This window comes from Manacus vitellinus, unplaced genomic scaffold (assembly GCF_001715985.3).
Source record: "Manacus vitellinus isolate BGI_N305 unplaced genomic scaffold, ASM171598v3 scaffold_8_pilon, whole genome shotgun sequence".
In the NCBI taxonomy this organism is placed as follows: Eukaryota; Metazoa; Chordata; class Aves; order Passeriformes; family Pipridae; genus Manacus; species Manacus vitellinus.
Window position 1 is genome coordinate 13,564,300 of NW_021940864.1, and position 23,107 is coordinate 13,587,406.

The 23,107-nt window shown below is 36.2% G+C and overlaps 1 protein-coding gene across 3 annotated transcripts in view; it reads left to right on the top strand.

Annotated features, from left to right (window-relative positions):
- The window catches only part of PPM1B (protein phosphatase, Mg2+/Mn2+ dependent 1B), a 61,240-nt gene extending 38,348 nt beyond the window's left edge, over positions 1–22,892 (top strand). For 2 of the 3 annotated variants that reach the window (XM_018085101.2, XM_018085103.2), the window contains 5 exons: positions 1,152–2,015; positions 3,891–4,008; positions 9,802–9,913; positions 13,088–13,145; positions 19,169–20,191. In XM_018085101.2, the coding sequence (XP_017940590.1) occupies positions 1,170–2,015; positions 3,891–4,008; positions 9,802–9,913; positions 13,088–13,145; positions 19,169–19,456 (1,422 nt within the window). In that variant the 5' untranslated portion in view covers positions 1,152–1,169 and the 3' untranslated portion in view covers positions 19,457–20,191. Of the gene's footprint in view, positions 1–1,151; positions 2,016–3,890; positions 4,009–9,801; positions 9,914–13,087; positions 13,146–19,168; positions 20,192–21,040 lie in introns of those variants that run through there. The other variant, XM_018085106.2, reaches the window with a different exon arrangement.
- Positions 22,893–23,107: the final 215 nt, after the last annotated feature.

The window sequence follows — 23,107 nt, forward strand, 5'->3', positions numbered from 1 at the left end:
GTCTCCAAACTCTGAAAAACTTATAACTTTCTGTGGATGATTTTCTTCCCTTAGATAGCTTATATCTCTTGTAATTGAATAAATTTTAACATCAAGACCAATGCATCTTTGAACTTAAAATCACATGTGACAGTCTTTTAGGGATGGCTCAGGATTGGGGTTGTTCAACCTGGAGAAGCTTGGGGAGACCTTATAGGGGCCTTTCAGTACCTCAGGGTGGCGTACGAGAAGACTGGTGAGGGATTATTGACCAGGTATTGTGATAGGACAAGGGGTAATGGCTTTAAACTGAAAGAGGGTGGGTTTGGATAAGAGATGAGAAAGAAATTCTTTACTGTGCGGGTGATGATACCCTGGAACAGGTTGCCCAGGGAAGCTGGGGATGCCTCTTCTCTGGAATTGTTCAAGACCAGGTTGGATGGGGATTTGTACAATGTGGTCTTGTGGAAGGTTTTCCTGTCCATGGCAGAGGGGTTGGAACTAGACGATCTGTAAGGTTTTTTCCAGTCCAAACCATTCTGTGATTCTCTAGTAAAAATTGAAATGGTGTTATACAAAGGATTAATATAATTTGTTAAGAAAATCCTGTGAGAATTTTTCTCGTACTGAAGTGGGAATTGCTGCCTTGTTTCCTTTGGCAAATGGTCTATGTTCCCCCTATTGTCACTTTTGGCATTCCTTACAAGGATACAGAAGTAGCACAATACATGCAAAGCAGTCAGTTCTTATTCATGAACATGAATTTTATTTTCTTCATATGATAATAAAACTGGAAAAAGAGTAGGAGTGATGTGATTGTTATTTTTCCATCATAAATTAGTTTCTGCAGAGGATGACAAAATTGGCAGGGCTGCAAAGGTACGTGAACTACTCTGCCTTCATATGGAGATACTTTAAATTTTATGAAGTGGTTCTTTGAAAAAGACATCACCTCACACAAAAAATTCACACTAAAAATGCAAACGGGGGTTGTTAGTTCACAGTTCATTTGTGTCATGTATTAATTCATTTTTCCTCCAACACAGTTGTTGACTTTTGCACATGTACATGCTTTATCACTTGTTTTATAAAGAAGAAACACAGGAAAGGGAGAACAAAGCTTATATGGAGTGGTGGTTTTATAAATAAGACTTTTCTTCTCTGTTTTCCAGATTCAATATTGCATAAACATGGGTGCATTTTTGGATAAACCAAAAACTGAGAAACATAATGCTCATGGTGCAGGGAATGGCTTGCGTTACGGCCTCAGCAGTATGCAGGGATGGAGAGTGGAAATGGAAGATGCTCACACAGCTGTTGTAGGTATTCCCCATGGCTTAGAGGACTGGTCCTTTTTTGCTGTCTATGATGGTCATGCGGGATCTCGTGTTGCAAATTATTGCTCCACACACTTATTAGAACACATCACTAACAATGAAGACTTTAGGGCGACAGAAAAACCTGGATCTGCTCTTGAACCTTCAGTGGAAAATGTCAAGAGTGGAATCAGAACTGGCTTTTTGAAAATTGATGAGTATATGCGCAATTTCTCAGACCTCAGAAATGGGATGGACAGAAGTGGCTCAACAGCAGTGGGAGTTATGATTTCACCTGAGCATGTATACTTTATCAATTGTGGTGATTCACGTGCTGTTCTCTATAGGAATGGACAAGTCTGTTTTTCAACACAGGATCACAAACCTTGCAACCCGAGGGAGAAAGAGCGAATCCAGAATGCAGGAGGCAGTGTAATGATTCAGCGTGTTAATGGTTCATTGGCAGTTTCTCGAGCTCTGGGGGACTATGACTACAAATGTGTTGATGGTAAAGGCCCTACAGAACAACTTGTTTCTCCAGAGCCTGAGGTGTGTGAAATTTTAAGGGCAGAAGAAGACGAGTTTATCATCTTGGCTTGTGATGGAATCTGGGATGTAATGAGCAATGAAGAGCTCTGTGAATTTGTAAAGTCTAGACTTGAAGTATCAGATGACCTGGAAAAAGTGTGCAATTGGGTAGTGGACACTTGTTTACATAAGGTATGTAACTTTTCTCCTAGCAGCTGTTCTAAAATTATCTTCTGGTTAGATGGGTACAGATGTTAACAGCAGTTCCTGACCTACTGTTCCACTTCTCCATCTTCCTTTCCTCAAAGTTCTGTACCAGTTTGACTATATATCCTTGCTGAAGAATATACAACCTCATCCTTTATGCTTGGAGAGGTGATAGCATTTGCAAAAATAAAGGTTTGCGTATGGTTCCAGCTCTAAACTTTGATTCTAAATACAGTATTTATAAAAGTAATCAAGTCTGAGGAAAGTATTTTGTGGAGTTTTTTGTTCTTTAAAGTTGGGTTGTGTTTGTATCTTTTACCTAAAACCAGTGTTGGCACCATGTCCTCCTCAAGGTAGGGTTTGTCTGTCGTCTGAAGTGGTGTCCTTAGCTCGTTGTAACTGAGTTGGAGAAGCACTATTTTGCATCTGGGCTTGCTTGAAGTCCTCAAATTTAGAGTTTTTTGGAGCGAGTCTGGGTTGGTCTACACATGTTAAACAGGTATACTGTTTCCAGCATTTCCTGAAGAGTGCAGCTCCTACTAGTGCAAATAGAGTTCCTTTGTTGGGCCACAGACCAAACATGTAATTTTGAGGAAAATACTAAAATTCAGAATGGTAACTATAAAGGGTAAGTAGGTGGTTTGGGGTTTTTTTCAGAAATATTACTGGTTTCCAGCATATACCATACCTGTATGATTGGTTTAAATGCTGTGGCTTGTCTGACCAAGTACTCAACCAACCTTGTTAAAGTATGGTCACTCTAAAGGATGGTCACTCCAGTAAAACTGAGCAGTGACTGCATGTTTATTTTCCAAAGTCCTATCCAAGATCTCTGCAGTTTGTAACAATATTAGAATGTTGTCTTCTGTCTTCAGGATGTGAATTGTACCACATAATTGTAACTGATAGGTGTCCCCATATGCTTCGTACAAAGGGGAATGCAGACTAACTCCTGAGCATTTCTGAAGGAATTAATGTCACATTCCTACTTAATTGCCTCAGGAGAAGGATTTGTTGTCACAGATGATAGGAACTATCTGGTAGATTGGGTTTACACAGAAACAGTGTGCAGTGACACAGAAAAAAAAGTTAAGCTATAAACTAGTATGTAACTATAAACTAGTAGTTTATAGGTCTGCTTGATCTCCTTGTAAGAGAATTAGAACTGTGTTTTTAAATTTGGCTGTGAATTATAATATTGAAAATGAAGTATGATCAGGAAAGTGGTATCAGAGTTTACTAGTGAAGAACTGGCATTAAAATTAGTACCTAAAAGAGCCATTGACAGATGTTTCTGTACACATCATAGTCTGTAGGGTCAGCTCGGCTGTACTAAACGAATTCATATTTTGTACTTGGTTCAAGGTGCTGTGACAGATGCATTCTGATAAACAGACTTGTGATGAATGTAATGGCTTACATGAATGCCTTCCAACTGAAACAAACCAGTAGCTTGAGCTAAGCTGTCCTAATAGTCTAGGAGAGTGTTCTGCATTTCATTTTGCAACAGGAGCTGTTTTTCTATTAGGCTTAGGGTAACATTCCACAGCTGTCTAATTTCTGACCTGCTTTACTGATAGAATTTTTAAATGGCTGACATGTAAATAAGTCCATTAATTATTCTTAACTTTAAGACTAAGAATATACAATCAATATCAGTAAAATGGATTTTAGTGAGCAGCGTCGTTGGGACACTTAAAGATTCTTATTAATCAAAATACAATTTTTTTGCAGGGCTTCTTTTTTTCCCCTGTTTATATGTAGTGCTATATTTGGAACAAGTAAAAATGTGATTAGAGTAGAAAAATGAAAAATAAGATTAAAGGTACTAACTTCTCTTTTTTTTTCTTTGTCGTGTAGGGGAGTCGTGATAACATGAGTATCGTATTAGTTTGTTTTTCAAATGCTCCTAAGGTCTCAGATGAGGCAGTGAAAAAAGATGCCGAGTTGGATAAGTACTTGGAATCACGGGTTGAAGGTAAGAAATCCATTTTGTTCACTAGATAGTGAACAAATAACAATTTGATTGTGATAGTGAGCACAATAGTGTCATAACTATCTTCAGCATGAAAACAAAAACTTTGAAAGCCATTTTCCTGCCTTACGTTGAGTCAAATTCAGACCTGGTTACAACTCTGAATTTTTGTCTGTCAGGAAAAGTGTTTTAGGCCTTGTGCTTAGTTTATCCTGGTATTCTGCAAGCATTTTCTTAATGTGAGTTTCAGGTTTTTTACTGCTGTCTTTACAGGTCAAAACGCAACTACCAAACTTGCAAAGTGTTATATCAGCTCAGTAAACGGTGATCTTGCTAATGTCCTCCTTATAAAATATTAAAGGAGTACTTGTACTATTTCTTCCCTTTCCTGTGAAAGTTTTTGACAAAATGAAAAGTCTGTACTGGGTTTTTGTGTCAATGTCCCAGTAATCTAGATAGTTGATGTAGCAAACCTAAATTTAGATATATATGTAAGAAGGCCTTCAGATACAAGTTAATCTCCAAGCTCACAGCTGTTGTGTGTGGTGTCTTTTCCTCTTGTTTAAATGGGATGTAAATTGAAATGGTTTGCTTATTTGTAATTTCTGTTGAGATTAGAGAGCACTAATGGTCACTTCAAATGCTAACTCTAGGCATGTTTCTTGGAACTTGGCTTACATCCCAGGCTTCCTAGATGACACTAGTTAAGATAAATACTTGTTACCTTCTGTGTCAGAGTAGAGTACAGGAGCTGTTAATGGGCTCTGGGAGAGAGCCAGGAGCAGTTACCTTCTCTGACAGCAGTCAGGTGTGCACAGTGGTTACAGGTTACTATTCCCAGCTTCTTGGTGGCTCGTCTCTGTTGGCAAATAGGTGAAAAATAAATGGAATTGCAGTATGTTTTATTGCTTTCATAAGTGAATGTTAAGGTTAATGGAAAGCTGTCAAATAACTTGTGATCAGTGAGTGGATTAACTGAAAATTTTAGCTCCATTGTCATATTTAACTAAATACTACGTGCGCCAATAAAAACCCCACAACAGTGGAGAGTGTGTAGTCTAAACTGATATGTAGTCATTCCAAATATAACTCAAAATGATTGTTTAGCTTAAGTGCTTCAGAGAAATTAGTTGCTTCAAAGCTTGAACTTCTGTTGCTTCAGCTCTTCTTGATTTTTTTTTTTTTAATTTTTTTTTCTCCTGCACGAGTTCTCTGTGTCATTCAGTGTTCTACTAATTGGACAGAGTGCAAGACCTTTAAATGTCAAGTATTTAGCAAGGAATGATAGTTAGCATATTTGAGGAAATTCTGTCAACAACCAGAGAAAGTAAAGGAAGCAGACTTCAGAAGAACTTGAAATATTTATCGGATTATTAACAAATTCTATTATTAATAAATTCTATGAAATTGTAATTTTGATACAGTCTTCTTATTTAAAAAGAAAAAGGTTGTTGGACTGAAGTTTTTACCTTACACACTTGTGCCTTGAGTATTAGTAGTTCAGAAATTATAGAGAGAAGTTTTAGCAAAATGTTTCAAACCACTAAGCAGCATGAGGAAAATTGTTTAGAAATATGTTGGATTTTTTTAATTTAAAAACCAAAATAAAAAATGGGAGAAGAGTATCATTTTAAGTGTTGGAGTAGTAAAGAAAAGTTTTGGAAGATGGGAACTTGTTTTGATCAGGAGAGGACTTCTACCTTACTCAGTTTTGCATTCATCTTTAGACTAATTATGGTCTAGAAAACAGTGCATGAAAGAACTGTGCCTCAAGGGTTTAAACTAACTTAATTCTAAAAATGTAAAGCTTGGTAGATATGTTATGATGTTGATAATATGGATTTGTTTAAAATGCCTTTCTAGACGATGACTGTTCCTTTCAAAAAGGAAATAATGCCCTTTGAACACAGTAAGTTAACAAGAAAGACATTTTTCTTTAATCTGTTAAAAAGTTAACAGCCCACACGTTATATTCACTTGGTTGATTGCCAATAACAATTTTATTTATACCTGTAGTAAAAATATTCTGAATAAATAAGCTTGTCTTAGAACTACTCAGCTGCAAAGATAGATGTCAAAAATAGAAGCTATGAGTTCTCTTGGATACTCTTGTCTTTCATTAAGTGACTAATATAAATCAGGGCAATATTAGAACTTAATATAAAATCCTTTGAGACTTCCTGAAGCAATTTTAGTTTGATCACTGGTGTTTGTCCTTAATGAAGGTACACTATTCAGCATGGACTATTGTTTCTGTTCTTTTGTGGACCTTAAATTTTAAGTTGACTGGACTAACCCATCAAACCTTTTAGGCAACTGTTTTTTTTTCACTACTGTACTTGGGCATTTTAAGCTCTGGCTCGGAGAAGAAAGCTGTGTTTGAGACATACTTTTGTTTGATTTAAAGAAGTGGAAAAAAAATATCAGTTGAAAAGCAATTTAATACTTGCACATGTAGCATTTTTACTTTGTATTTGTCCATTCCTAAGTAGCATACTGAGGTTCTGTATATTTGTATAATGAGTTGAGTTAGTAGTTCCATGAGATCTTTCTGGAATTATTAAAAGAGAATTATTGTTTCAATACTAGAAGAGATCTTTTACTGTAACAGATTTATTAAAAAGCATATTCAGCAAGTCAGAGTTTACTAGTGGAAGAGATTTCTATTGGAAGAACTATATACCAATGCTCTTTTGCTAGTTTGGGTCTTGAGGTTGACAGGAGGTGGATAACTACATTCCAAAGCTGCCAGTTCTAGAGTATACTGAAATACTTAATGAGGTTGTAGTCAGTAGCTTGTGCTTGAGTCATTTATGACTGTGAGCACAGCCCTGCTTCTGGTTTGAGTCATTTAATTGGTCAAACTCCAAAGTAGAATCATAGAGCCATAGAATAGTTTGGGTTGGAAGGAACCTTAAAGATCATGTAGTTCCAACCTCTCTGTCATGGGTAGGGCACCTTCCACTAGTAATACAGGTGTGTTGAACAGTAGTGAAGTTATGCTGGGTCAGTCTTTTCTTACTGCCAATTGCAAATGCTACATTCTCTGTTTTTCTCTGTTTTTCAGAGATCCAAAGTTTGGTCACATAAAGAGAAAACTAGGCACAAAAGTCAGTTCAGTTCTCTGTTATATTTCAGTTTATTTGAAAGAGTATATCAGAGTTGCAGTTAATAACAAACAAACAGAACCCCACAAAACCCAATAAACACTAACCCCACAAATCATAAATAGGGACATGTGATCAATGTAGGCTTAAACAGTCTTATTAGTAAATACTCAGTTAATAGAGTGAGTTGGATGACGCATTTTACATGTGTGGAATATATACTGTATATAAAACTGATTTGTCATAATAGCTGGGTGTGATAGGAGGTGCTGCAACATAGAGAACTTGTTATGCTGTCTGGTTGGGGACTTGCGTTATATAAAATGGAAATACAATGTTAGCTGAATTTTCAAAATGCCCATCTGTGAGTTAAGTGTTTAAGGCTTTCAGTGAGAAGTATTTTAGGACTAAAGTACTGGACTTTCATGGATTTACATATATAATAATATCAGGAAATTATTCTTTGAGTGTTGGAATTATATTAGCAATGCAAAGTTAATTGCAGGATTATTCTTAACATCATAGAGATGAAGGTGAAAACCTTGCAAATGCCCATAAATCTGTTTCTGAAAACATGTGGTTTCTTTCTCTAGTGGCCTTTGTCAAGCAAATCCACAGTGCCTATCTGCTAACTGATGTGTAATGAAATAAAGGTTATGCTTGGTCATTTGCTTTGTTCTCGATTTTCTATTAGGAAGCTTTTTGCTTTTTTTCTTTTTTTTTAAGAGAGGGGACAGATTCTGGATGAAATTATTTACTCTAATATCAGGAAAAGAAAAAGATGATGTTCAGTTCAGTCAGAATTTTTGATTTGGCACCCACCTTCTAGAAATGGAGAGAAGATGCTCATGGTCCAGTTCAGCACTCCCTGAGAAGTTGTTATACAATATAAAGTACAAATTTCCAGTACCAAGAAACAGCAGTCCTTAGCTATGATTGCTTTCCTTCCTTTTTAAGAAGATATAAAAACTTATGCTTCCATTAATATTTAGTAATTGCTTACTTCTGTAGCCTTTCTTATTAATTCTTGCTATTTGTCTGCTTTTCCTCTTGTTCTCTTGATGTAAAAAGTAGTGTATAAAAAGTAGTGTATGCAAAAGGTATATTTCCTGTCAAATGGGTCTCAGCAAAATTATGTTATAGCAGTACAATTATTTCTAACTAGGTAGAACTGTACAAAAGGATGCAGTTTATAAGAGGAGTTGTGGCTAATTTGTGTGAATGTGACTGGAAGAAGTCATCAAAATCCTAAGATTCGGGCATAGTTATTCAGCTGTCATTTCCTTTGGTAGCCATGATTCATCCTTTATGGATGGATGATAATATACATCAAGTTTCACAAAACAGTGCTTAATCACTTCTAGTAGTAGTGTACCTGTCTTATTCATTGCAAAGATTGTATGGTGCTGGCTTAAAATTGGGACTTAGAAGCACAGTGCCTTATTTGTTACAGGGTATTATAACCATTCTACAAGTGATTGCTATTGGGGGCTTTCCTACAGGTTTCCCTGATACAGAGTGAGTACCTTGCCAAGCACTTTGTTGATTTTAGTAGTCCTAAGAGAAGCCTGTATATAACTTGCTTTCTAGATAAGTGATAGACATAAGAGAGGTTTAAATACCAGGAAACTTGGGATGAAGGCTATAATGTAGGTAGGTGATGTGCTTTTCTACTAACTTAAGAAACTCAAATTGTAGCTGCTTCTGGCTTAAGTTGCAGGCTCCAGATCAGTTACCCAAAATATAATCAACTGTAAGAAATTTAAGGGATTTGTTTATCTTTGTATAGTAGCCAAGATACAGACTGACTAAATTATTTTTAGGATGATGTTTGAGAGGATTCATTCTTAGTCTTTTTGGGTTTTGGCTCAAAGAAAGAGTTTTTATCTAGGACAGTGTCTACAGGAAATGGCACTCTGTTCCTTAACTTAGTTGATTTTCAGAAAAAAAAATCCTCTCTTAAAAATACATGATTCATGCATACAACTACAATTTGCAGATAACTTGGTGAACCTTTTTTGGTGAAAAAGAACGTGGGAAGATTTGCTTTGGCTTAGGCAGTTCTTTTCCAAGGTAGAAGGACTTACTAGCGCTGGACTTGACTTGTGTCATACTTCTGCTTTGAAAATGAATACCATATTTTTAATAATTCCTCATCCCTTCTGTGTTCTGTTTTGGCCACTTAAGTGATAACATTTTATATCCCTTATATATCCCCTTGCTTGCATGATGGGCATAGTGTTTATGCACTGGAGATTCAGGCCTTTGAGAATACAAGGTGTTACTCACACCAAAGCATGACAGAATCCCTTGGAAGCATTGGCGTTATGGCACGTAACTTCTGATTATGTGTTGCACTGCAATGGGTAGGTAACTGAAACAGACTCCCAGCTGCTGTCTTTTCCAAAGAGAACAGGCTGTCTATGTTCAGGGTATTTTATTCAGTTCACAGTCTGCTTCTGAGCTTCTCTGAGAGAGGAAGGCTTGAAGCATACCGGAAAGACAGACTATGGATTTGAATTGCTCTGTTACACCGTGCAAAGACTGTTAACCTAAAATGTGAAGAATGTTTTCCTGTTTACATGTAACTTTTTCATAATGTCTCTATTAAAAAGTGGTAATATCTTACGTTTCAGTGTCTTAACCAATGGGTGGTATTAATTCAGGACCTCTTCTGTTTTTAAACTAGAAATTATGGAAAAATCGGGTGAAGAAGGAATGCCTGATCTTGCTCATGTTATTCGTATTTTAACTGCGGAGAATATCCCTAATTTACCACCAGGAGGTGGTTTAGCTGGCAAGTGAGTACAGTACTAGAAGATCTTGAACTGTTAAATTCACTGAAACTCTTTTGTTTAAATATTTGAAAGCTTTCTTATTCTAATAGCTATACTCAAATCAAGTTTTTTTATATTTGAAGCTAGTTTACCTTTTGCAGTATATAAACATTTGTATCGCTATTCCCATTCCAGAATGATAAGAGGAAACACATTGTTCATATTCTGGTACATAACCTACAAGTTAACTATTTCCGTATCTCCATTTTAAAAAATAAAAATAAATGTATTCTTGGCTTTTTGCTTCTTTACATTTGTTAAAAACTATCAATAACTTAATGGGAAAATCAAAATACCAGATGAGTTTTCCTCATGTCATGTTCTCCCAACCATCTAGTGTCCATTATAAGTTTGGGACAGTACTTACTTGCTCAACAAACATACTCATAAGAAAATTGTTTTTCTTTGTTTAGTCTGAAACTGAATGTTATATAACCAAGAATATTGAACTAGTATATGCATTTTACAAGTTAATTGAAATAAATATTCAGAAATTACATTGGTTTTCTGGAGAGGCTAATGGTGGTGTTCTAGAAATTTATAATGTAAGGATTTTAATGAAAATAATTTAGAATTGCATATACAATTGTTAATCTAGAATTCCCCAGAGAGTAGGACTCATTATTGTTCCCTGGTGTAGATCATGTTGTTTCTGGAATATTTGGATTTTACAAAACATGAAGTCCTATCTTTTGAGCATTTGTGTATACATCTATTTTCATTGCATGCACTTATTAATAAGCACTGTTTGCCACGACTATATCTTTCTGGCCTTGAAAGTATCTATATGTTGTGGGCCTCTTTCTCCACTTGTGTGCATTCCAGGCATTCAGAGAAGATGTGTGTGCCTCTCCTTATTGGTGCCTCCCAACTACTGTGTTTTGTTGTTTTGCTCGTTAATAACTGCATCATGTACTGCTTCATTATTCCAGAACCTTTGCATATAAAGTCTATTTTAATTTGTTATCATCCAGATTACATTTTTTCATGGGCTTGATTGAGAATTTGCCTTTTGATGCCTTTCTCTCCATTTTATATTTAAAGTCCCTTGCCTTCAGGGAGTGTATTTACAGTTTCTTGCAAGAGAATATCATACAGTATTAAGTAACTTGTTCTTGGCCTCCAAACTTAGGACCAAGACAGCCAATGACATATTTAAGTTGACTTTACTTGCAAGATTGAGCTCCTAAATGGAAGTCTTGAAAAAAAAACAGTTACACAACGCAAACTTACATACTGTGTAACTTAAAATTTTTGTCCTAACGAGAGAATGTTTTTTGTCTTGAGGTTTTTATCCTATGATGTTACCAGGTCACGAAGAACTCACACTTTGTCCTTCCATTTGCACTCTAAGACCTGGCTCAAACAGGTTGCAGAAAGAGCTTGTCTGTGGCTGACATCTGTGGTTTTAGCACCAGTTATAGTTACTCCCGATGTGTGTCGGAGCTGAAGAAATGCAGTGCAATGTTACTGTGACCAGGAATATATTTGCAAACCTTAGGAACCTCTAAAGTAGCCCCACTTCTGTTGGTGTTATATACTTCTTGTATAGAAGCCCCTACTGGCTCATTCTTTGAGACAAGAGGTCTGCAAGTGTCAGCTCTGCTGTGGTCACCCGATGGTGCTGTTTTATCCTTTAAAATCTTACTCTCCAAAGACTGGCTTCTGACTTGGCTCTGATCTTCTTATAACTTCAAGTGCTGCCTCAAGAATGATCATTTGTTGCTGAAGTAAACAAAAGTCCCGAGCAGCCCTGGCACCTGGGTGTTAGTACCACTCAACATCTTGCCTCCTGAGTTTTACCATCAAAGGAAAGCATGGAGAAATACACTGTTCAAGGAAAGAAAAGTTATTTAAAAAGACTGAATAAGTCCCAAGGAGCTGAGTTTCAAGTCTGATTTAAACCCTCTGGCTATCTGCTGCTTCTGTGGCAGCCTTGCTTGGACTGTCCGGGTGTTTTCAGTTACATTGGTGTGAGGTGCTAAATATCTGTAGTACAGACATTTGGTCAGAATTGTGCCATTCCTCCACCACTAAATGTGGAACTAAGTGGAGAGAACCATTTCCTGTATCACCTGTGAAAAGATTCAGTTTCTTTTCTCTAGGAAGATCTTCCATCAAGGCTGATGGATCCCATACTAGCTCAGCCAAGCAACCTATCTAGATTTCTTAAATATGTTAAATATGTTCAGAAGAAGCCTCATCAAATTTGTAGCATCCTCATTATTCTAGGCTGGAAAGTTCTGTCGCATGAAGAGCCATCGCTATGTAGTTGAGACATTTGCTGCTGTCTTCATCTGATACCCTTGTGCTCTTTGTTTGGAGGGTTCAACAGTTGGTGCTTACTTGCATTCTGTACGACAGTTTTTCTAGATCTTGACCACTTCCAGACTTAGGAGTCTTAGTTCATGTAGCCATTCTTTTTTGTTGAAACTGTCAGTAACTTTGATCTTATTTATTATAGTTGTTTGAATGTATCCCAGATTTAACTTTGATTTGAAGATGTAGGTACATAATCTTTTTCTCAGAAGTCTGTTTTTACCTTGGGTTTTATTTTCTGTGAAGCTTTTTGTGCTTATTTTGCCTGCCTGTGAAGGTCTGGCCATAAATGGCACTGCCAGAATTAGTCTAGTTAGTGGCTTTTGGGTTCTAATTTCTACAGTGTGAATAGACACTAGACAACACATCTCAGAGGCTGTATATTCTGGGCACCACACTTCAAAATATGTAATAAAAATGTGGAAAAACAGAACTGTCTTCAAGTTCCACATCAGAAATAAGGCATGAAACCCAGCAATCTTGAAGAATTTTGTTAAAATTAGCAAAATATAGATTTAAATGTTACTCTTGGCAAAATCTGAGTATGCAGCTCTAAAGACATAAAGAGATAGACCATGGGGAGGGTAAGACAAACAAATGTTTTACTTTGCTTAGTCTTTGCAAATCCTGACCAATTGCTAGATCCTAAAATATCATATTGAAAGTGAGTAAAGACACTGAGAGTGGGCTTCATCTTTTTAAAAGGCAGGTTAAAAGAAAAATATCTTCAACACTTTAAAATGTCTGCCATGCTCAAACTTTTCTCGTTGTTTTGAAATCCTTTGTTGTGCTTAACTTTCTTTAAACTTCTCTTTTTAGGCGTAATATTATTGAAGCTGTGTATAGTAGGCTGAATCCACACAGGGAGAATGAGGGGGTAAGTTCTCATTTTGATTGCTATATCTCTTTGTTAATGTGATCATCAAAGTAGTGTCATACTTAAGGCAGAAATGTACATCACTGTCAATAAAGTATTATAAACACAGGATATGTATGGTAGCATACTGGTAATTTTTACCTTGCTTTGGATGGATTTGATATCGAAGTTCATCCTCAAAAAGACAGAAAAATGACACCCTATTCTGAAGGCTTTTTAAACATCTAATTGACTACTGTTTTCTCAGTCAAACCTCTGAGGCAAAAGTGCAGGGTTTTTCTAAATTATAGTTCATTATTGTAAGAAATTATGGTCAGCAAATTCATTACTTAATTAACTATATCTACTGTCCAGAAATCTAGTACAAGAGGGAGCAAACACACTTCCTGTTGTCTTCTCTATGTGTGGAAGACCTTGGTACACTGAATATAATAGATAATGAGACTAATATTGACAATTTTTTTTTTTAGCATTTAACTGTCTTTTCATATCCCATATGCACTGATCCAAGGAAAATGTAAAGTGATTTTAGTTTACGTCAGTTCTGATTTCTGAAATGGCTTAGATTTCCTACTGAGTTGAATTTTAAATAGTGTGTTGAAATATGGTTTACGGTACCTTTAAACCTGGTTATTAGGTGGCTCTTAGTATAAATGAGTAATAACTGGTGTTGCTATCAATTATGTTTAAATTTGTTTAAAAACTGTGGAAAACTGAAGAACTGATAAAAAACATCAATGCTTGTACACTTTATTTCCTGTACAGTTTATGCAAAGTGATCTGTGAAAGTACCATTCATTTTCCACTAAATCCTTCGTAATATTTTTTTCTTCTGAGATGGCTACAAGGCCCTCAGTCAGGTAGTCATTACAGTGAATGGTGTTGAGGAGATGTCAACTGCTACTTGAAATACCTCAGAATTATCAGTTGTGCACCTTGAGATTGTAAATACAGTCTCACCACAATTATTATTGTGTCTTTCCCATTGTCATCTTCTCTTAACTACCTATATTTGAATTATTCTCTTCAGTTAGAAAACTCGGGTGGGTGGAAGGGACCACTATTCTGTTAGAGTACAAATGGAGAAGAAATCTCTAGCTTCTTAATTTTACTAGAATTTGTTCCTTTTTGTAGTTTGAAAGTGACAGAGTATACATTTTTCATTTTGCTTTCAAGAAACTGTGCAACAGTACCCCAAAACAAGCTAGATAAAATTTTCCTCTTTTCAGCTTCTTTAGTCCTTCAGGAAACTCTGCACCTCTATCTGCCTGCTACTTTTTTTTATATTTAGCCAGAACTTTTCTTGCTTTTTGGGGAAAAGTTACTGGTTTAAGTGGTTTATTTAAAAAGAACAGTCTAGGTTTTACAAATTGATTGGTATTTTAAGAAAAAAACCTAAAAGTTTGTTCAGTGATTACTTTTTAGAAATGTCATGTACCATGGTTACATTTATGATGCATCCAAGTCCAAATTTACTTTTCAATAGCCATGCAAGCTTGCTGAAAGTCCTAACATGCAGTACAGCAGCCTTTTGTCTATTGGTTCCTTTCACAAAATGTTTGTTCATCATCCATTTTAATTTAGTAAAATGAGTTAGCTGACCTAAATATGCATTTTACTCATAAAAGAATATACCATTAACAGCTTTGACTTTTTTTGCCATTAAGATCCCTGGTAGTTGGATTGGCATTTAATTTGGCTTCTTTAATAGGAGATGTGAACACTACACTCCAATCTGCTTTGTAAATTTTTCTTATGTTGATATATAAGTGCAAATCTGAACAATGATGTTTTATATAGACTGGATTAAATTTTAGTGTGATCTTGTGATGTCATTTGCCAGTCAGCACCTTTTCTTCTTTCCATCCCAAGTGATATTGGCCCAGAGCAGTTTGAGAGGATGATCTCCTGCTTGGTGAAGGATGCAAGTCCTGTTTGCACTTTCCCAACAAGTTATCTTGCCATCCTTGAAGTGGATGAATTTAGTGGGCCTCATTTCTGAGGTGATGGAAACATGACTTCCTTGCTGGTCTTACTCAGTTTCAGGTGTATATGTGGTGATCTTGTAGCCTTCTGAACTGAATGCTCTAGTGCCTGGGGAGGATAAAAGGGAAGGAAGTTGTTCAGTTACTCAGCATCAAACTCTTCAGAATGTCTCCACGCATGGTAATGTTGCTACAGGTCTCACAATTTAACAAGAAACAAAGATAAGAAGGAAACATATAGTACATATCGATGATGACATTGCCTAGTGAGATTGAAATGTAGCTAATAATGACCCTGTTTAAACCAGGAGGAAGCAAGAGCAGATCTTCCTATGAAAAATTAGGAGCTAGAGACAAGGATACTGAGTCTGCAGAGCACAGAGGGGCACTGACTTGCACTTGAGTATCTTTCCCCATGTGTAGTTAACAGTGCACACATGTCAAGTGTGGGTGTTGTGCAGAATACTGCTGTTACTAACTGGAAGGGAAAGTCTGCCTGTAGCAGCTATCTTCATCTTATGGTTGTAAATAAGGCTAGAACTATTTTTATTACTTGGCAAGATAATGTAATTAGTTGCTAAAATATTAATGCACATGTGTAACAATTAAAAATCCCAAACAAACACAAAACTACCCCCCTCAAACAATCTAGTTAACTTTTGCAATTGAGATTATGACTTCCTTCTAAAAAGTATACTTTTTAACATTTTACAATTTAAAATAGTTACCTGAGTTCCTATGATGAGCTGGATCATAATAGCTTTGCAAGTAAATTCTTAGACAGTGTATAAATTAAAACCAAGCTTGTATCTCTTTCTAGATTGGCTTTGTTTTACTCAGCACTAAATATTTCAGGTAGTTTTGCACTTAGAAACTTTTTTTTTGTCATCCAAGCTAGGGACTGTAGAGTAACTTCTTTCCGTTCTTCACATGTGCCTTTTATGAGAATCCTTAACATAGAGCCTAAATAAGGAGATGTTGAATAGAGCAAGATACTGAAAAGTGAAAGGGTCCTTACTGCAGCAGTATTCAGAGATCACTGGCATGTGTGGCTTTAGAGTATAGCAGTCCTAAACTTTTCCTGCTAGGCATCCCTGAGTACAAGTATTTTGTAAATCAAGGGCTGGAGAGAGAGCCCTGCACTGGGGTCACAAAGAACAACTTTACCAGTGTTTGAGCAGAGGGACTTCTGCTGTAAGTGTTGTGGCTTGTGTCTTTACAAATATGAGTGAAAGCACAGAAATCTGTTATGTATTGGGGACTGGTGCTTTCAGTTCTTTAAAGGGGATTTAAAAGGACTTATTCATAGCTAAATAATTGTTACCACTGTAATGTTACAATACCACTGAGCTGTTCTAATGTGTAAAAGCACTGCTTTTTCTCTATGGCTACTTCTTTGACCATTTTTATTTTTTGATGTGCCCCTAAGACTAGGAGAATACTAACCAATTAGACTGCTTTACTGTATATATATATATCGTTAAACACAAGGAACAATGTTAAAATTACAGTGGCTGTGTTAATAGTTCCAAGTGGTATTTGTTTAAAGCTGCCTTTGAGCATCTTGTTTGAAATCAATCATGTTTCTCTCTTGTTTTTACTAATAATATACTTTGGCACTTTGCTGAACCAAATCATTAAGAACTGCTACACATAATTTAAAAAATGTAAATGGACACAATTGTTACACTTTTCTTACAACATTGTAAATCCAGTCCTTAATACCTGCTAGCCCTTTTTATACACGTATTTTAATAGAACAGAACTTGTGTAAAAATTGTGAATGCTCATGCTGAATATAGCTAGCACAAATTTATTCTTGTTTTTGTGGTCAGTAGCACTTAAGTTGAATTGGAACATGAAGGAAGACAAATTCTACCTTGCACAATAACCAGAGTTTTCAGGGACCTGTTCTAGCCACACATCATTAGAGAGAAATCTCTGTCTATATAGCGTGTAATATATAGAGGAGGCAGTTTGTGTCCTACTGTTGTCTGTGGGGTTTCTTGTCTCTTAGCACTGAGGGACACAAGTGAAGAACAAAACAGCCTGCCTTAGAATAGGGTGCAACGCAAAGCAGGATGTGAGCTTGAATATCAAACACTAACAGTACTGTTAATTCATCTTCTACTAGCATTTGAATTGTTTAGGAGTCTCAGGGCTGCTATTATGTTACTTATTGCTTTTACTCTTCAGTGTTGCATGGGAGCAAAATTATTCACTTCAATCTGCCAAAGGAGTTTTTAAAGATCTCGGTGTTGTGAAATGTGGAAATTCAGTGTGTGTGTTTGTTAATGTCAACCTCAGAGCAAAACTGATGGAATAGATGAAATATAGAATTTCGATATGGTTTGAATTTTTAAAAATGAGAAGTCTTCAGCTGTGCTGCCTTGTTTAGTGTTAGATAAATATGTAACTCGAGTTTTTTTCTTTGTCAAAACCTAAGAAACAGGATGCATCTACATCCTCATGATATTGATGCCATGAGTTTTCACTGACTTTGTGCTGATAAGGCATTAAACCAGTCCCACTTCATACATTAAAACTGCCTCCTCTATCTTACTCCTCCTCATTGGGCTCTTTAAGAAAATATTGAATTCTTGAATATTCTCTTGAATATTTTCATATTTGAATATGAAAATGCTAGTACATGGGAGTCAAAACATCTCAGACTAAGACCAGTAAACCACCTTGAAAGTATGTCTCTTATTTATGCAACAAATTAAACTTAGAGGGACAGCATTATATGCAATGATATTAATTTTTGTGCTAAAATTGTCCCTTTTTTAACTTGGACTGTGCTAATCAGTCTTGGGGCTTCTGTTCCAGCAACATTACATACAGCATGCAAAGTCTTACTGACCCCAAAATATTTTCTTAATACTGCTATTAGGCTTGTAAATGAGTGACAGCAATACTTGTAGTTAGGAAGCTTTTGGACTACATGACAGTAAAATGAGGTCAGCATGAGAACAGGGCAGTTTGAATTGTGCCTGTAATGTCTTGGAAAATCTACCAGCTTTCAGAGGTGCAGTTCCATTTGTCTAGCTTGATAAGTTGCTAGATATTAATAATTTAAAATGTACTATTCCCTTAAAGCAAAAGTACTGCTTTAGCACTTGAAAGTGAAAATACCTAGTGTCAGTGTCAGAGCACTGTAACAGATGCGCAAGTCTATCACAAAGAAACCAAAAAAAAACCCAAAAAACCAACATTTTTTTCAATGGAAGGCTTGTAACCAAATACGTCCTGTGCTGAGGAGACTTCCATTCCTTAACCAGGGCTCGCTTCTCAGATTTTGTGCTGTAGGTTCTTAGGTTTGACTTTAAATAACTGTTCTACATGCTAATTTTTCTAGGCAATACACAATCTGCCAAAGGTGTGTCTTATGTTGTTCAAATACCATCACTCCTGGTGCTAATGGGTAGCTGCTTGCTTTTTTTCCGGCAGCATCATGCATGTGAAAAGCAGAGGTTGTTTACTAAAACACTGAGCGTTTATTTTGAACTAAACTGCTATCAGTAGGGTTAACTATTCTCTCAGTTATTCACAGAACTGCGTTGCTATTGGTTGTGCAGAAATTCATAGTTAAATATATTGACCTGGTGGCTAAAGAAGCTTAAATTTTCAAAATTTTCCACTGACAAATGAATAAAGTTTTGGGGAGTATCAGCTACATTCATCAAAAGACATTTTGAATAAATATTGAGTTAATTGTGAGGAGATACCATGACTGGCTCACAATGAAGTGAAATTATTAAAAATGCTGGTTTAATAGTTATAGTTTCTTAAGCTGTGTTGTATCAAAAGATGAACATGAAATATATCATTCTAAGATGAATATTCCTAATGAGGGGTTTTATATTAAAATAGAGCAAAGCCGATGTTTTCTCAATGAGGAAAAAAATGGGTTTGGTTGTGTGGGTTTTTGGTTTTGTTTTGGTTTGGGTTTTTTTTGTTTGTTTTTTTTTTCATGTCGTTAGAAAACATTCCAGTTTAACTACATGATTTTTTTGGGGTCTTGAATCTTAACACAAGGACCCCGGCGCGGCCGAGGAAGGCGGAACGCAGGGCAAGTTGGTGGAGGCGCTGAGGCAGATGAGAATTAATCATAGGGGGAACTACCGCCACCTGCTGGAGGAGATGCTCAGTAGTTTCAGGCTGGCGCAGGGGCTCGGGCCGGAGCGCTCGGCAGAGCCCGCCCCGCCCCGGCCGGACACCCGCACCGCCCCCGGGGACCGGGACCGGGACCGGCACCGCCCGCCGGCAACGCAGCGCCCGGAGGAAGATGCGGGGAGCGATGAGATGAGCGACAAACAGACATAAGCTGTTACGTAGAGGATTTAACGCTTCGCTTCACTTGGCGTGTTTTCCTTTGTTTGTATCTCGACATTTGTCACGTCTATCCTAGAAGACCGCTCGGTTTTACTCTAGTTATTTGTACAGATTGTTTATACAGAGCACTTATTTCCTTAGAAGTTCAACGGCTGTGGTATATATAGTAATTGCATCTTATGTTGTGTAGCAAGCAGTTAACTTGCTATTTGAGGTTTTGGTTTTGGTTTTTTTTAATCCTGTGACACCAACAACAGGAATCTAACATGACAATGCAAAAATAAATTTTGAATTTTTTTCTTTTAAATACATTTTTAAATATTTTTGATGGTATATGTTCGTTCGTTGTAAAGCAATTCACATCTTAGTTGTATCTTTCGTGCAATTTAATTGAATTATACAAATTCTTTAGTCTTTTTTTCCCCCAGCATCATATACTGCATGTTTGTGTTTGAATTGTGTATAGTTTCTCTTACGACTTAAGTTACAAAAGCGATTACATTTTAAGTTGTCACTTATGTGTTTGATTTTTTTTTTTCCCCCCCAATATAGATTGTATCCACTGTTCATCGTAAATACCAATTTTTCTAGACAATTGTGTTATTAAATCCCAGGTTGTAGCACAACATATATCCAGAAATGAAAATGTACTTAGATTTAGCACCTAGTGTCGAGTTATAATAATTTGTGTTCAAGCGAAAATAAAGCATATGCTGTGGAATAATATTTGTATGCATATTGACTCTTTTAAGCAAGTAATAAACTTTCTTTGAAGTGTTATCGCTCTGACATGACTCTGAAACTTTTCCTAGCTTCTCACATTAACTCATGACATTCATTAGTTTCTACAAATCTTTGAGTAGTTTTTGGTTTGGATCATTCATCATAATCCTCTATTTGGGCAACGTTTCTCATGTTCGAGTTACATATCAGCCATGTAAACGAATACACTATTCTACTAAAGCTTGCCTTCTACCAAATCTGTTTCTTGTTTTTTGGGGTGCAACACATATACGTACATGCATTTTGGTAGACCAGTGATAACACTGGGAATTTGCAGTGGTGGTAACTCACTTGCTAATAAGTGAAATCTGGAATTCTTGTGTCAATGGTCAGTTCATAATATATAACATTATCAAAAAATATAGTTGTTCAAAATAGGTACAGATTTCACCGCCTTAATGAAAATGAGCCTGTGGGAATTTCTTGCGGACCAGGAATACCTGAAGAGCTGAGCTCCTTAGTATTTTCTAGAATTTTTTTTTTTGTTTTGTAGTTCACAGAGGTAGTATGTATTGAGAGTTGTGATTTAGTACAATTTTAGATAAATCTTGGGGTTTAAGTCTTTTTTGCTATAATAGCTTCAGTGGATTCATGTTTTATAAAATTAAGTTCCCTCATGATGTTGACAAACAGCAAATATTTGTGCGTGGAAGCAGACAGGTATGGAAAACAAGGAAAATATTGTCTGTCTTACACTAGTGTTCTTAATTATGCCACTGAAATCCAAAGTGCAACAAAATGTTTTCGTTTGTATTGGTGAGTAGTAATATTTCTCCTCTTCTTTTCCTGTAGGGTGCTGGAGATCTAGAAGATCCGTGGTAGCCTTACAAATCTACTAAAATGCTTTTGATTCTGAAAGGGGGAAAAAAAACTTTTAAATCTGATTTCTTCAATACAAGGGAAAAATTCTGGTGGATTTCCAACATTTTGTGAAATGGGCAGAAAGATATTAGAATTTTCCATCATTTGTTCATTTTTGTGTTTTCTGATATTGCCACTCTTAGCATTGCCTGTACTACAGTATTTTTACCAGCCTCAGGCATACTGATTACATCTGTAATGAACTTTGGCCCTAAAAAGGAAGGAAGGAAGGAAGGAGTCTCTCAGCAGACCGGTGTATGTACCTGAGGTGCATGGGATTGTAGGTGTACTCTGAAGATACACTTTGGCCAAATGAAACGTGCAACACACAAGCATGAGAGAGTACAAGTAATTGAGACATTACTTATTTCACTTTACCGAGTTGGAAGGCTTTGCAGCTCTGTGGCTTGGAAGTAATTTTAATTGGGCAATACGCTATCAGATGTGTATTTTATTTCTTTTTTTTTTTTTTTTTAATTTTCCAATTTTACCTGTATTACCAGACCGTTGGGTTTCCCTGCGGTGTCCAAATTGTGATACATTGCCTACTGCTTGCTTGAAGATAAGTGTATTTGGCAATAATATATGAAGATTCTAGGCATCTAAAACCAGTAAGAATTTTACGCATGTGTACAACACACCCTTAAACTCTTGCTAGAGAAAATCTTTTAAAAAAACCAAACTGGTGAATTTATAGTTAGTAGTGACTTGCTTTGACATCTCTCACAGCTGCAGGTTTTTTTAAAAATGCTGAAAATTTGCCTTTATTATAATGTAAATTGTGATTATTTTTTTGTTCTGTATGTGGTTTTCTATAGTTTTTTTGATTTTTTTCAGCTTAAGATACAGAAGTCTTGTGTAATATGGGTATAATTTTTAATTGTTTGCATTATTTTCAAAGTTCAAATTATCACTTTGAGATTACTATAAATACACTTAAAATTATCTATTTTAAATTAAGAAAATATTAGAGATATTTTCATGGGTTCGATGACCTTTCATTTTATAAGCAATGGGCATGGTACAGAGTGGCTGTCATGTAAGGTACTTGAAGATTCTTAGTTTAATTCTATTTTTGCAATAACCTTGACTTTTTTTCTGACTTCTTTGAGTTGTGCATGTAATGAGTCCAGTAAATGCTGAAAATGGGGAAGAGTAAAGTATTTATCTAAAATAAAAGCTATTGGGGAGGGGAAACAATGAATGTATCCATCTGTACATGATTTACATGCTGTGGATGCCTTGTAAACATTTTCCTATTTGTTTAAACTGTGTTTCAGCGAGGATGTAATTGCCCTTGTGTGTAGTTTTAAGCTAATGACAGTCATCAACTGGTTTTGTGTGAAATGAAATTCATGGTATTTTTCTGTAACTTTATCCCCATGGTGAGTCTGTAAAAACCACACGCTCTTTCATACTGGTGCCGAAGGCCAGCTTTCCCAGTCATTTTGATTCACTGTGTATCTGATTTATTTTTTTTTTTTTTTTTGGTCTAGAGAGGATTATTGCCACAATATATTTTATTTATTCATTAGATTTTAGCCTTGTAAGTTAAAGTGTTTTAAATGATGATGTTAACAGGTATTTGTCCCTTTACTGGTTTTTTTGGGGTTGTTAAAAGATAGGGAATGAAGAATGCAAAATGGTTTATTGTTCAGACTGTCCGCTCTGGTCCAACCCTGTACTGATAGTACCTTCCCAGTATGATATTGTGATGTTTCATACAATACAGTGAACATAACCAACTTGTTATCTTCAATAAAGGATTGCTAAAACAGTGTGACATGTTTTCTATTTTCTTGACAACGACTTGTTAAGAAGATGCAAGTGTTCTGTACAAAAAGATAACCCAGTAGGATTTATGGGGTGTCTCTTAGTTGACGGATTTGTGTTAGTTCTGTAGCAAACGTGATCCCTTGTTACAGTAAGGCAGAAGTCTCAAAGTAGGCTTCTCTGTGGGAGACAGAAGAGTGCAAACAACATTTGGTGTTCCTAGGG